General features: G+C 39.7%; 1 protein-coding gene and 1 long non-coding RNA gene across 48 annotated transcripts in view; both read left to right on the forward strand.

Moving 5' to 3' along the window:
- Positions 1–1206: 1206 nt before the first annotated feature.
- The window catches only part of GPHN (gephyrin), a 562862-nt gene continuing 548318 nt past the window's right edge, over positions 1207–15750 (forward strand). For 35 of the 47 annotated variants that reach the window (XM_023627925.2, XM_023627926.2, XM_070249604.1 and 32 more), the window contains exon 1: positions 1521–2197. In XM_023627925.2, the coding sequence (XP_023483693.1) occupies positions 2134–2197 (64 nt within the window). In that variant the 5' untranslated portion in view covers positions 1521–2133. Of the gene's footprint in view, positions 2198–15750 lie in introns of all 47 variants that reach the window. The other 12 variants (XM_023627927.2, XM_070249606.1, XM_070249610.1 and 9 more) reach the window with 4 other exon arrangements.
- Positions 10417–15188, forward strand: LOC138920603 (uncharacterized). The gene is made up of 2 exons (XR_011432043.1): positions 10417–10540; positions 14961–15188. It is a non-coding gene; the product is annotated as an uncharacterized lncRNA (long non-coding RNA).

Here is a 15750-nt window from a genome sequence, read left to right on the forward strand (position 1 = left end):
TTAGTAGTTCAGCAAACCTCCAACCTTAATTCATACTCACCCTTCCCAATTAAATTTTAATGAATTTCACCATTACTACTTTTATAGATGCAGATAGTCCCTCATCTTCTATTTATTTGTGAAACAAAACTGCCAGTTTCTTTCCATGAATACTTACAGAATAGGATTTTAAGTCGAAAGTGTGCTTATTTACTCTACTACTTAAGGAGTGCTTATTTAGTCTACTACTGTATTTAAAGGACAAAGAAAAAGGCCCAAACTTGTTTAAGATTACTGGACCTATTAGTGAGTAGTTTTAGAATTTCTCTAAAACTTCAAGATGTTTTCTAATCATTTCAAATCAGAGGGCGCTATAAATAAAGATAGGTTAGAAAGTTAACAGTGTAACCAACTAGGCTTTGGCCACCAGGCTCTAGGGTGATAGATTATTATAGGAGGTGGGTCCATGATCTGGCTTCAATTTTTAATCCACTGCCAAAAATACTAGCAATACACATACTCAAAAGAAATTTTACTAATTTATTTTACCCCACCTCAATCCACTAATCATCTCCTTTATACTCCCATTATTTAAAATACATAGCAACGTGAATCTTCAGAGGATAAGTCCATGTTCCAATTGGAACAACAAAAAACTTATAACCATCAAATCGACTGAGATTTTAGTTGTGTACCAATGTCGATTATACATTTTTTTGACACTTTTCTTTTCATTTTTATACTTCCCAGGTTTTAACATGGGTGAAAACAGAAGGAAAAAATATATACATTTACATCTATGTGTATACAGTTTTTATTCAGAAGTTGAAAGGGCTAGAAAGAAGGGAACTAAGAAATCGATGTGGAACAGCCACAGGTGATTAATAACATTTTATGAAAAACAAAATAAGTGGCAACAAAGCTATCTTTACGGTAATCTCCTATCCCACATCTACTGAAATGAAACTCAATTGCCGTGACCGTGGTTCAGGTGGGAGAAACACGTTCTTCTCATTCCTTAAGATCAGTATTTTTCATCTAAAAGCAGAGACCGTGGCGATGAAGCGTAAGGCCACAAAATCACGGGACAGCGGGAAAAAGAGAAATCATATTTCTCCACTCAAGACGCTGTGCCGCAGCCTCCCAGCTTCTCTTGTGAAGACGGTCAGGTAGGTACAGACTTGGAGAAGGGATCCCGAAGCACCGGAGGGGCGGAAACCCTCCGGCAGGGCGAGCCGACCGAGGAAACAATCGGGAAGACGAAGCCGGACAGGATGCCTCCTTCTTCGCCCACGGCGGCCTCGCTGTCACAGCACCCGCGCTGCTGCCACCCACACAGCTTTCTAAGCTACCTCCAGGTCCCATGGCACCTGCAGGGGGTCGGCCGGCCGCTCCTGAAAGCTGCGAGGAGAGGCTACGTACACTGAGCCCTCCTCTCGTCCCCTCGGAGAGCGGCTCGCCGGCCTCGAGAGCCGGCCCAAGGCGCCGACGACCGACGAGAAGCCCGGCTCGGCAGGGGATTGCTTCTGTCTGGGCCTGGCGGAGGCTGCGTTCGGGTCTCGCGCGCGCCCGTTCCCCGTTCTCTCGGCCAATCGGACGCTACTCGCGCGCCCAGCAGCGTTCTTCGGCCCTCCTCGGACTGGGCGGGCTCCTCGGCGCTGCCCGTACTCCGCAACCGAGCTCGCACTCCTCTCACTCTCCACGAGTTCCACGCCTCGCGGAGTGGCTCCGCCCCTTCCTGAGCCCGCCCCCGCAGCCGCCGGAACGTGTGCTCTCCTTTCCCCGCAGGCTCCTGCCGTCTAGCCGTCCTGGGTCCCCTGCTCCGCAGAGCAGCCGCGTCTCTCCAGCCTCCCTCAGCCGCCCCCGCGCGCTCTCCTGGTGCGGCCTCCGCGTCCACTCCTAGCAGCTCTCTGCCTCCGACCGGGACTCGGGGTCGCGCGCCCTGACTCCACCCCCTCCCGCGGACTCGCGCACTCCCGGCCCGGCCTCTCCCGGCTCAGGCCTCCGAGCGCCCGGCCGCCCGCCCCCCTGTCCCGCTCGCCTCGCGCTCCCCGGGCGCTCTCGCGCTCTCCGAGGCGAGCGCGCTCCCGGCCCGCGCACTCCGGGCTCCGGCTTCTCCCGGCTCTTGTCAGTGCGGTGACTGCGCTGGGAAACATGGCGACCGAGGGAATGATCCTCACTAACCACGACCATCAAATCCGCGTCGGAGTCCTCACAGGTAACTGGGGAAGGAGATCCGGGACCGCCGCGGCCGCTGTCGCCGACTTACCTCAGGCTTCTCGCCTGTGGTGACCCTTCTCTGCGGCCCCGGGAGGAGGGAAGGCTGAGGAGGGGACGGGGGAGGGCGTTTTACAACCGCCGAAAGCTGCTGGAGGTTGGGGTGTTCCCGCGGAGACCCCGGGAGCTGGGGCCGGCTCCATGGGATGTCAGGCCCCGGTGCCTTCGTAGCCGAAGTCTCTGGACCCCGGGGACCGAGGGGCCGGTGCGGCTGGCGCTGCGGGGCTCCTGCTGCCGGCGCAGGCGGCGGGATCCCGGCTCCGCAGTCTGAAGCCCTCGGCGGCCCGCGCGCTTCCTCGGCTGGTGCCCGTCCGAGAGGTGGAATCCCACTCCCCCCCGCGCCGCCCTAGCTGTGCTTGCCCCGGGCATTGGCCGGACTCAACGCAGGTGTCCATCCGGCGAAACTCTGCTCCGCTCCCGGCTGCTCCTCGCTAGCCAGGCATCCCCTTAGCCGCCCATGGGACACCCCTCGTCTCCCCCGGGAGGTGGGGGATCGGCTTGCACCCGGACCTCGGAAAGTGCATTCCACCTTCCCCAGCAAAGGGCCCTCTGCCTGCATCTTCCTTTCCTTAGAGTGACAGACTGCAGCCTGCTGCCAGGGATCCAGCCTTTTGGACTTGAGAGGGAAGGATTCCCCCACTCGGGCTCCTCTGTCCCCCTCCCTTCTGGGAACCCCCCTCCGGATGGTCCCGAGGCTTGCGAGGAGCGCACTTTCCCGGGTCTCGTTTCCCTCCCTCGCGGAAGCCGTGTGTGCTCTGCATGTCTGATTCCGTTGCGTTGCATTTGTGTAATATTCCTCAGTTTGCCGATAGGCAGTTGCTGCAGGGCATGACTTCCGAGATGAATATTAAGCCGATTTGTAGGGGTCTCTGCTGTGGTTCTGTACTTGGCAACGTTTATGTGTAATTGAGTAGCGAGGAAAGGGTTAAAGAACTATATTTGGCATCTGAGGGCTTAGTTCGGAGTGAAGGAAATCCAAGTTACTGATGTGATTTCGGAAAAAGAAGCGAGGTAGACGGGAATCCTCGTGTCTCCCCCCACCACTTCTGTTTAATTTTTTTCCCCTTTTCAAATTGATGGGTTGAGACGGCGCTCGAGAAGGGACTAAATTGAATGAGACTTGCTTTTCTTAGGTAGAAAAAAATCTCTGTAGGTAGTTACTGAGTGCAAAGCTTAATTTGGCTGCCGAATTGTATGAAAAGGAGTTATCCGGGGAGATACCGCTTCCTCTTTTAAGTAAACGGGTTGCCTTTCCCTGGTAGTCTTTCCAGATGTTAATGGTGATTTATTGAATTTTGCTAATCCACAGACCCTGGGGTACAGAAACTAGTCTAAACCAGTTGCAGGGAAGGGAACCCCCAAATCAGAAGATGCTCTGTTCTCTTCTTTTGGTGCTGAAACTGTTGTCTTGAAGATTCAGTTATATCTCAGAATTCTTAGAGTTGGCATTGCTGATTTTCAAAGAATCTAATCGGGGGATGTAAAAGTGTATACCCCATATCAGCCATCAACTTGCACTTGAAATTGTAGCCGTGGTTTGAAAATTAGTAGAGTAGTAAGAGTGAAGCTTAATGAAAGCCAAAGTATGTCAGCTGTGCATGGAAATGAAAGGTCATAGATGTTTTAAAGTTAAATCATAAGAGGTTTTTTTTTGTTTATTTAAGCTTTCCCTAATAGTTTTATTTAGTGAATTATCTTATCTGGGTCAAATAGATAGGTGTTCTACAGAATGCTTTGAAAGATGCAGCCCTTATCTGTATCCGTACAGTCGGATAGTGATAACAAGGATTATGCAAACAGCTACAGAAACAATGTATGTAATTATTGTGTTAAAACTAAGTAAATACTCGTGTTTGGGGGCTAAATGTAAAAGGAATTCCATATTCAGCTGGATTAGGAGTAAATGTGGTTATCTGAAGAGAGAATTTAGTACATTTACCAGAAATTAAAGAAACTGGCATTTTTAAGGCAAGTTCAAAGTCACTGGCAACCTTATAAATGAATATGTTGTTGAGGATGAGACTCTTGAGCAGAATAAAAACGTAAAGCAAAGGCCTTGAAAAGCTGAGGTGGGATCGATAAGTGGCAGAGGCAAAATGTCAAGGTGAGAGGATAACTTTGGCAGTGAAATTAAAGATAATCTGGAGAAGCTGTCTCATGAGAATGAGGCACAGTAGTTTAGGAGTAAGTCTAGGGTAAGGAATAAGAATGTAGCTGAAGGGATGAAAAGGAAGTTGCAAGTTTGGGAGAAGTGGTAACAGAGGACAATAGGATTTGATGATAAAATGGATATGTAAACTTGGAAATAAGTAAGGTTTTTTTCTTGAAAAGTTATTGATACAAATATTGTCTACTATGGTGGAGGCTGGAAAGGGGGAAGAATCAGAGGAAGGGGCACCAGCCTGCAGTCTGCAAATAGTGGATTTTATTACAGATAGCTAATATTTGTGGTCTTGACAGTCCATGTAATTTTGCGCAAAAAAAAACCCCTACAAAAATGAAACTGTGTGTGCAGTTTTGTCTTGTAGAACTTCAAGTGCTGCAGTTTTATTATGTAAAATTATTCTTTACTGAATTTAAGTGCTATGATTTCATACTTAAGAAAATTGAGTTGAGGCCACACTTAAAACTGATTTTATGAGTTATAATTTGTGCCTCTCTTAAAGGTGTTGGGCTTGTTTTATAAAATATCCTTGTGTGCTTCATAATAGTGATTTTAAGTATTTTATCTAAATCTCTTTTATAGAGGTGGTGGAAAGTGTTGTCTACCCATGAACACATTTTACAGTCTTTGACTTCTTTTTGACATTTTTGATTATTTGTTGAAAGATAATATTTATACTTTGAAACTTTTCATCTTCTGTATGTTTTTGTAATCCTCATCTCAGCTATGAATTTGGCAAATATGGTATTCAGTCTATGGAGACTTCTTATCAAGTGAATTAACTATTAGAATTTTGAACAAATAATGGTAGAAAGGAAAATATTTAGTAATGGCATTTCTTTTTTTGCTTGACTATCTTGAATCATTTAAGACTTGGAAATCAGATTATGATAATTAATGTAACATGGATATTTTAGTTATACTAATTTTTTATCAGGAAAATTGGAAACAGTTATGTATATAAAAATAGTTTATCATGGAAACATGTTATGTTGAACATTATTGTCCATCTCTAAGAACAATATCTTTATTAGTAACTATCTTACGTTGATTTGCCAGAAATGAAGGTTATATGGTTTTTGGTGACCTAAGATCTAGTTTTAAATATATCTTTTTCTAATGTTCTCTACTTCTATTGCTATTTATAACAGAAACTAAAAATAATGTGATGATTAATAACACAAGGCAAACAAGTATCTGCTGCTTTGAAACTAGAAACAAGATGTGGGGCAGATGTAGGATTTTTTTTCTTTGATAGCCTTAGTAGTAGTTACACTTGTAGTCACTCTTCACAATTACATAGCAGTCTCACTATATTTCAGAGGTGTCAGTTTTCACCTACTTTTTTCCATTTCTAAAGAAGCTGTTTATTTAGCGAGCACACTAGTTCTACCACTATAAAAGCTCCACAGAAATATCGGGAAAATAATGAATACATGTATGTATGTAATATAGAATAAGATAGATTTTGTTTCATTGGCTATTTAATATCATATTAATTTTCCACTGCTAATGTTTGGTACCAAAGCACTTAGCTACCTGTTATCTGTTATCTTATCTGTTACCTAAATTTTCACTAACAGGGGCCGGCCAGGTGGTGCAGCGGTTAAGTTGGCACCTTCCGCTTTGGTGGCCTTGGGGTCTGCCGGTTCGGATCCCGGGTGCGGACATGGCACCACTCATCAAGCCATGCTGTGGTAGGCATCCCACATATAAAAAAGGTAGAGGAAGATGGGCACGGATGTTAGCTCAGGGCCAGTCTTCCTCAGCAAAAAGAGGAGGATTGGCAGATGTTAGCTCAGGGCTGATCTTCTTCTTCTTCTTCAAAAAAAAATGTTTTTTCACTAACAGTGGGATGGATGAGAAAAAGATGCAAATTTTTAGGAAAGGGCATTTTCAAATCATATTTCTGCTCTAGTAATATACATTTTTATTGCACTAAGTTGTAAATTTGTAACCAGCAAGAGATAGTAGAACAAATATAAGACTAGATAGTAGAGATAAAAGACTAATTGTAAACTAGAACATCAAACTATTAGTTACTAATGTAGGGAATATTTGTCATTCATAAATAAAGTCATTCAGAATATTAAATAACGAAGTTCTAAGGCAAGGAGATGATAATCATATAACTCTGGAATTGTTCAAGCATTTATTTTTTCGTTCCTCAAGCTTATTCTCATACATTATAACTGTCAACATTATTTTCTGAAAAGCCCCCTTATTGATAAGGATATATAAATATATCTTTATTTTGAGAATAGATGTTGTCATTAAGCAGGCAAATCACTATTGCAAACAAAACTAAATCCTACCACGTGGAATTGTCTGTTCTGGCAAACATACCGGTATTGATCTACATGATGTTAGAAAGAAACCTATTCCTCAAACTAGGTCATTCTTTCATGAATTTTTGGTCGGAAGCAATATATTAGAGAATTAAATGTTTAGTTAAAGTAGGAAATCAATAAATTTCTAATGAATACACTTAATACTATCATCACTGGCCAAAGACTTCATAGACTATTCATACATAGGTTGTTATAAATTGAGTTTTAACTATATTAAAAACACACATGACTATTTGACTAACTGAGGTATATGGTAGAGAATCAGCAGTATGTTATTGGGGAAGTAATGATGAATAAGAGTCTGTTTTTACTGTTATAGGTGATTCCTGGTTAAATTGAATAAGGTGCTTTTTTGAAACAGTGAGTAAAATAGATAAAATCTATACTTTGCTCCTATAAATAGGATTGAAGAACAATGAAGCATATTTGGAGTTTGAGATGTTAAGAAAAGAGATCATAAAAAAGAAAGTAATAAAACCACAGGGATTTCTTCCTTCACACCTGGGCAGAGAAGATAAATACCAAGGAAGGAGAAAAGATTATTTAACCTGCTTAAAAGTAATTGAGACTGTAATTAATATGAATAGCATGCAATCTTACTTAATTTTTGAGCAACCTCCCCAAAAGCCAATGTCTAATAAAGTATTGTCATGTAACAGTTCTGTCCAGGTTGTTTAATGAGTTCATAAGCAAATTTAGTTAATTTTAACTAAGTAGCACTTCTTAAATTTTGTAACTAGAATAAACAATTTTAACAACTTTTACAGTAGTTTTGCCACTAAGTGTTCATTTTGAAAGACGGGAATTAAATTTACCATGCTTTAAAAAAATTTACTAATTTGAAAAATAAAAAAGCAAGGAAATGACGCCTGGTGAAAGGAGCGTTATGCAATTTGTGCCCTGCTTCTCAAATTGGGGCAGATGACATTGTGTCAAGGGATGCCCTAAGGATTCTAAGCCTTAGAATCTAAGCTGTGGGAACAAAATTGAAGTATCAATTTTACTTGAGAGTATGTAATTTAAACCACTTTAATATTAAGATAAGTGTAAGTAAATTAGGCTCAGAGTGTAGAATTTGCATAAACTTTTAAGATAAAATCACAAACTTCAAAGAAATTTCAAGTGAACCCATTATATAACTAGCTTTCATCATTCTTTTCTGTTATTGGTACTTTGGTGAAAAAAATTTAAGGAACACTGGGTCATAGAAAGAACACTGTGGGCTGGCCTGGTGGCACAGTGGTTGAGTTTGCATATTCTGCTTCGGCAGCCTGGGGTTTGCTGGATCAGATACCAGGTGAGGACCTACGCACTGCTTGGCAAGCCATTCTGTGGCAGGAGTCCCACATATAAAGTAGAGGAAGATGGGCATGGATGTTAGCCCAGGGCAGTCTTCCTCAGCAAAAAGAGGAGGATTGGTGGCAGATGTTAGCTCAGGGCCAGTATTTCTCAAAAAAAAAAAAAAGAAAGAAAGAACACTAGAAGACCCATTTTCTAATGCTAGTCTAGCCATAAAGTTTTGTAACCTTGAGCAATATTGTTTAACTCTTTTTCTCTCTCACCGTTTCTCACCACTAACATGAAGGAATCATTCTCTAATATCACTTAAGTTCTCATGGCAATGTATGTTTCTGTCCTTCAGCATCTTGACTAGATAGAAAGAGAAACATATCAGGCTTAGTTAATTTTTTTGTCTTTATAATGGGAATGATTATGGGGGAGGGGTAGATTATGCATAAAAAATGCAAGAGAATAAGAAATGGAAGAAAAGATAAACATTTTAGAGATTAGGTCCTGTCAGTATAAACTAAAGGAAAAATAGTCACTTTTTTTTAAAGAAATTTTTGGCGTTAAGCCTCATTCTGTTACCAGTAGTTTCAGTCTTACACTTAGTTTCAGACTCAGCTCAAGCCTCACTTCCTCAACAAATTCTTTCCTAGGAATTATTCTCTACCATGATATCTTTCTTTGTTTTCCTACAGTGTTTATAGATATTGTCTATACCCTGTAATCATGTCCATTTGAGAGGCTGCAAGGTGTAGTTTTAAAAAGAAGAGGACTTCGGAGTCAAGCAGACTTGAATTTCAGAGCCTTATTTGCTCTTTATTTTGGGAAGTCATTTCACCTCTCTGAATTTCAGTTTCTTTCTCAAAAATGAAGGTGGCAATACTTCCTTCACAGAGTTGAAAGAAGTGAGATAATGTATGTGAAAATGCCTACTATGTATGTCTAACTTGGAGTATGTTAGTCAATCTTTACCTCCTTTCCTTTCCATATGTTGTTTTGGAACAGTTTGCTAACAGCTCCACGTATAAACATCCTATCCAAAGTAGATTTTAAAGTTCTTGAAACAGGTGATCCTGTTCTTCTTTTGTGCCCTTTGTTATCACACCTGTTAATGAAGTAATTGCATAGAAGATGTTTATTAAAAAGAATTGGGTGGCACATTTATATAGTAGCTTAGGAAGCAGCTACCCAGAAACATTTAGGTAAACCAGAATTTCACTATTATTATTAAAAAGATAGTTCAGGGTAGATAGAGTGGCGTTTAGTATTTCTCTGTATATTTATTATTGGTAATAGGATAATATTAATAATGTGTATTTGAGATATACTATCAAATTTACTGTATTGCTTCTTATTTGATGGGCATAGTCTGTATGAGGAGTATTTTAGAGTAATCTTTAAAAATGTCATCTTAAAAAATGGAAATTTGAAATTACGGGTAAAAGAAATTCTGAAAATGCTGTTATGTTGAAGGTTAATTCTGATGGGCAAAATAGCAAAATAGTGTAAAATAGGAATCAAAAGTTCTACTTTTTCTACCACTTTCAAGACACTTAACCACATTTTACCTCAGTTTCTTTAGCTTTGAATGGGGGTAATTCGCTTCTCTTCCAGAATTAATGTGAGGAAGAAAAGAAATAATATATTCAATATTCAACACTTACTATGCTAACGTGAGGGATACACTAGTGAATGAGACAGACATAAGTACTTAACCTCTTGGAGCTTATAGTTTAGTACTAACGTGTACACAATATTTAGTTAAGTTGTATATTGACAAATTTATTCTTCATTTCTGTTGCATTTCAAGGAATAAAATGCTTCTATGTTTTATTTTTGATGTAGATAACTTAAGTATAAGCACCAAAACTGTTTTCACATCAAGCCATTTTTGGCACAAATTTTTAAACCATTTCACATTTCTTTTTTTCTAAGATAGAAGATATTGAATGTAATTTAATTATTTTTTCTTCAGTCAGATTTAAGTAATTATAGCTAACATTTTTTGGGCCTATATATAGGCATAAATATGTCCTATTTGTGTTAAGCACTTTGCACATGGTATTTAGTCCTTACATATTATTCCTCTTATACTGCCTGAGAAGTAGAGAGGTTAGATAACTTGCTCAGGATTACACTGGTGGCAGTGCCAGAATTCAAGCACAGGTCTGACTGTACTCTTAGCAATTATATTTCTGTATTCTATTCTGAATGTCTGTTGTTTTAGTATAGTTCTCTACTATATTTGCTTTTCTTTTTTTTATTGCAGTTTTTTTTTTTTTTGAGGAAGATCAGACCTGAGCTAACATCTGCTGCCAATCCTGCTCTTTTTGCTGAGGAAGACTGGCCCTGAGCTAACATCTGTGCCCATCTTCCTCTACTTTATATGTGGGACGCCTGCCACAGCATGGCTTGCCAATCAGTGCGTAGGTCCTCACCCGGGATCTGATCCGGTGAACCCTGGGCCAAGAAAGCAGAACATGTGAGCTTAACCACTGTACCACTGGACTGGCCCCTGTATTTGCTTTTCTATTGTGACTTTACACACTTGCTCTTTCCCTTCCAATTTCTAATCTACTGTATCCTTGGGAAGCACATAAACAACCTTGCTAAGAATTATATATGATATCACAGACTTGAAGTGAGGTCTAAAGAATAAGTATTTTCATCCTTGGGTTTAGGGCATCAGAGGTTGAATGGGTATTACTACAAGACCCAAAGGGGTTTACTTGTTTCTTGATCTTGAGATTTCAAGATCATGGCTAATTGTGTCCTCCTGGTGCTGAAAATGTTAATAAAAATACAGACATGGGCTGGCCCATGGCCCAGCGGTTAAGTTTACAGGTTCTACTTCTCGGCGGCCCGGGGTTTGCCAGTTCGGATCCTGGGTGTGGATATGGCACCACTTGGCCAAAAGCCATGCTGTGGTAGGCGTCCCACGTATAAAGTAGAGGAAGATGGGCATGGATGTTAGCTCAGGGCTAGTCTTCCTTAAAAAAAAGAGAAGAAAAAAAATACAGAAGCTTGTGAAAGGAAGAGAGCAAATACAATCTGAGTGCTAAGTAGAAATGAAATGTTTCCTTTAATTCTCTATGTACTGTGAAGTTCTTTTTTAAAAAACGTTAAGAAAACAGTGCCCTTGAAATGAATATTCTTTAAAGTCTAATTCAGGTTAAAAACTTTGGCTGTCTTGGAAACAAGAAATTGAATACAGTAAATACTGTTGTCAGAGATAAAAAAGATAAACCATTATAAAAATGTGGTCACTTTTCCCCTTTCCGTTAAGAGTCAATACTGAACATTTTGATTCTAATGCAAATTTAAAAAATTATGCTTTGATAAAATTAATATTCACACAATAGAAGTTACATTTGAGTTTAGTTTCAAGTGGAAAACCTCCTAAATTCTTATGTTTTTAGTTTAAAAAACTTATTAGAGTATATTTGTACATTTTTAAAAAAAAAAGGTAACAATACAGAAAGGTAAAGTGTGAAAATAAGCCCCGCCACCTTATTTCCCCAGTCTCTAAGATTTTTGTTTTTGTTTATTCTTCTATATGCAAGCATATATTTAAATATGCACATATGGAATCATACATTACATCAGAGTTTGGAAATTGACAGACCGCTGGTCATAACTGACCAGTACACGTTTCATTAGACGCAAACTGTGTTGTTACAAGAAAGTATGTTTCTCGGCCAGCCAGGGCTCAGTGGTTAAGTTTGCATGCTCTGATGAGGCGGCCCAGGGTTTCGCCGGTTAGGATCCTGGGCACAGACACAGCACTGCTCGTCAGGCCACGTTGAGGCAGTATCCCACATGCCATAACTAGAATGACCTGCGACTAGATATACAACTATGTACTGGGGGGATTTGAGGAGATAAAGCAGGAAAAAAAAAAAGATTGGCAACAGTTGTTAGCTCAGATGCCAATCTTTAAAAAAAAAAAAGAAAAGAAAATATGTTTCTAACATTAAAAAAAGATATATTTCATATAAGCCAATAGTTTTAGCTTTTTAAGATTCAGCAACACTGCAGCCTGTTTCTCACATGAGGATAGTTAGAATGGCTGTCCCCTTGAGATAGGGCGTGTATTCTCTAGTTTCCCACACTTCCCACTTAACTTGTTTATGGTATCTGTCTGCCCCTGCAGGCATTTGAGTTTATGATCTTTAATCATACACAGTATTCTGCACCTCCCTCTCTCTCCAGCATATCTTGGACATCTTTTCATACTAGTGAAAATAATGTCAGTTAACCTTACTGAGAGCTTAACACATGTAAAATTCTTACCTAGAGCCTGTTATAGAGCCTGCTATACTTCATTTAATCTTCATAATAGTATCACCATTTTACACACGAGGAAATTGTAAGAGAGATAAAGTAATTTGCTCAAATTACTGCAATAAGAGGCCAAGCTGATAAAGGGGCCAGGCTGCGATTGAACCCATGTAGTCTTTTCCTCGAGTGTGAACTCTTAACCAGTACATTATACTCCTTGGCATGTAACAGTTAGTTTATATAGATATACATCTTTCTTTTTCTTTTTTTAAAGGTTGGCCCTGAGCTAACGTCTGTTGCCAATCTTTTTTTTTTTTTTCTCTTCTTCTCCCCACAGTCCCCCAGTACATAGTTAGTTATTCTAGTTGTAGGCTGTTCTAGTTCTGCCTCAGCAAGGCTTCATGAGTGGTGCTAGGTCCATACACAGGATCCGAACCGGTGAAACCCTGGGCTGCCGAAGTGGAGCTTGCAAACTCAACCACTCGGCCATGGGGCCAGCCCCACATCTTTCTTTTTAATAGCTCTATTATAGTCCGTCATAGGTTATGCTGTATATAATCAGTCTTCATTTGATAGACATTGAAGTTTCTAATTGTCACTGTGACAAATGTTGTAGATAATAACATTGTACATTTATCATTGCATATCTATGAGTTTTTTTTAAATATAAGATTTATTACTATAAGTTGAATTTTTGGGTCAATGGTATATGAATTTTAAAATTTTGGTGGAAATTAAAAACTTGCCTTCTAAAAAGGATATAATGATTGTAATTAATATTTTTCACCTTCATTTGGTTATCTTTTTTTCCTCTCTCTCTCTTTTTTTTCTTTGGTGAGGAAGATTGGTCCTGAGCTAACATCTGTTGCCAATCTTCCTCTTTTTGCTTGAGGAAGATTGTCTTGAGCTAACATCTGTGCCAATCTTCCTCTATTTTATGTGGGATGCCACCATAGCATGACTTGACAAATGGTGCTAGATCCATGCCTGGGATCTGAATCTGTGAACCCTGGGCCATGGAAGTGGAGCACGTCAACTTAACCACTATGCCACCAGGCTGGCCCCTGGTATTATCTTTTTAATCTTTATAAGTTCTTTTGAGCTATATCTCTTTCTTGAGTTATATATGTGAATTAGGACCTTTTTATTGCAAATGACAGATACCCAGCTGAAAATTAGTTTAAGTGAAAAGGGGAAGTTATTAACTTATGTAGCCACAGAGTATAGAGGAGGAACTGACTTTAGGGACTCAATCAGTACAATCAGGGAATTAATGTAATCACAGAGTCTAGTCTCCATTTCAGTGGTTTGTTTGTTTCTCTGAGTATGTTGCAGGCTGACTTCCTTAAAGTAGCCAGAATTGGGGGGGAGGGGTAGATTATGAGATTATAAAAATAGATAATTTCAGTCTTTCCCCTTGCCAACTAGTGAGTCCAGAGGAAAGATTTTCTTTCTCATGGCATTTGTATATAAAATTCCATGATGCTCCTTCACCTAACTTGGCTTGCGTGTCCATCTTTGGGCCAATCATTTTGACTAGGAGTGTGAGGACTTTGGCCAGGTCTGTATCCACATGTCTGTCTTCAAAGTGGGACACTAAATAGGCAGCCTCACCAGAATCACATGGAGAGTGGAAAGGGAAGCCTTCAAAAGAGAAGTTTCTGCTGTTAGAAGGGAAGAAGTATGCTGGGCAGACAACTCATTTGTTAGAGGTTTCCTGAAGTCTTAATGTCTTTTTTCCCCTAAGAATATAGTTTATTACATCAGTCCCATATTCTCTTTCTCCTTCTTCTTCTGTGAAAATAGTCCTGTGGCAGTTAGTTCTAAATTAGAACTGGAGCAAGTTAAGATGTAAGAATTAATGGGTTAAGCTCAGGGCCATCTAATATCAACAGTGGTTAATTTATATATCAGGAGCACTCACAATGATTGCCTTCCACTTTTTCATACTCTACATAAGAATGGTTATCTAAGGACTTTTTAGAAGTAGTATACATGTAATAGAGAGTAAGGTTTTGCTAGCTTTTACGACAGCCTTTTTATGTTGCTTTATTTTAACTTTATGGTCAGCTATGCGTCTTTAGTCTTTTTTGCTACAAACGATCTCTCCCAGTGTTTTCTGAATTTTGTTCTACCAACAGTTCTCTGCAAGATGTTATAATAGGTATGATATGAACAGGTTTTTATGTGGTGAAATAAATTTGGAAAGTGCCATATAATATATCCCTCTTTTTGGAGGTTCACAGTATATTAAAGCATATTAGCATATTAAAGATGTGAGTAATATTACAGTTGTGAGTCCTGTTGAACTTTATTTAGTGTAGTATTTCTACAACATTTTGAGAAAGAAACACTTTTTCAAGACACCCAGAGTTCTATTCAACACCTCTTTGGGAAATAGTTTTTCCCCCTGCAAATGGTCTTTTGGAAGTCTGTGTAAGACATTTATATTTATTCTTTTAGCTTTTTTGCTGTAGAAATAATGGTTTCATGTAATGATCTCTACTGTGAAAATCCTTTTGTTCTGAATTCACGATTAAAATACTATATATTTTTTTCCCCCAATCACTTACCACTTCTCTCTTTTTTCTTTTTTTCATATTAAAATATTGGCTGAATAGGGGCTGGCCCCGTGGCCGAGCGGTTGGGTTCGCGCGCTCCGCTGCAGGCGGCCCAGTGTTTCGTTGGTTCGGATCCTGGGCGCGGACATGACACTGCTCATCGAACCACGCTGAGGCGGTGTCCCGCATGCCACGGCTAGAAGGACCCACAACAAAGAATATACAACTATGTACCGGGGGCCTTTGGGGAGAAAAACGAAAAAATAAAATCTTTAAAAAAAAAAAAAATATTGGCTGAATATATTATTATCCTATTCAGATAATCTATGGTAGCAAAGACTAGAAAGACTGATCTTGATTCTGTTACTTCTATTTGGGGAAAGAATATTGGATATTTGGATTTTTCTAGTAGTTTAATATTGTTATCTGTAAAAGGTAAAGTTGAGTAGATGCTTTCGAAAATCTTCAGCTCTAAAATCTTATTAATCCCCATATCGGGAACATACCTCATGTTTACCATTCTCTTATTGCTTGTATTCATGTTATCTATGCTCTATTACTGACAGCAAAATTACTGATCTGAAATACCTTCCTTACTTCTAACAGGAAAAATTGCTAGGAAAAGACACTGACATTCATACCAAGTGCAAATGGAAATAAATGTCTGTTACTTCCACTGCATAATATGTACAATTTTATTTCATTCAATATCACATGCTGTAGAGTGTTCAAATTGCAAAATGCTTAAGATTTAGAATAAAGATTACATGCATGTAAGTGTAACAACTCATTTATACCTTAAAGCTTAGAAGAATAATAGTGATTTAGAAGTATTTGTGGTTTTATCTTT

This window comes from Equus caballus, chromosome 24, assembly GCF_041296265.1.
Source record: "Equus caballus isolate H_3958 breed thoroughbred chromosome 24, TB-T2T, whole genome shotgun sequence".
Lineage (NCBI taxonomy): Eukaryota > Metazoa > Chordata > Mammalia > Perissodactyla > Equidae > Equus > Equus caballus.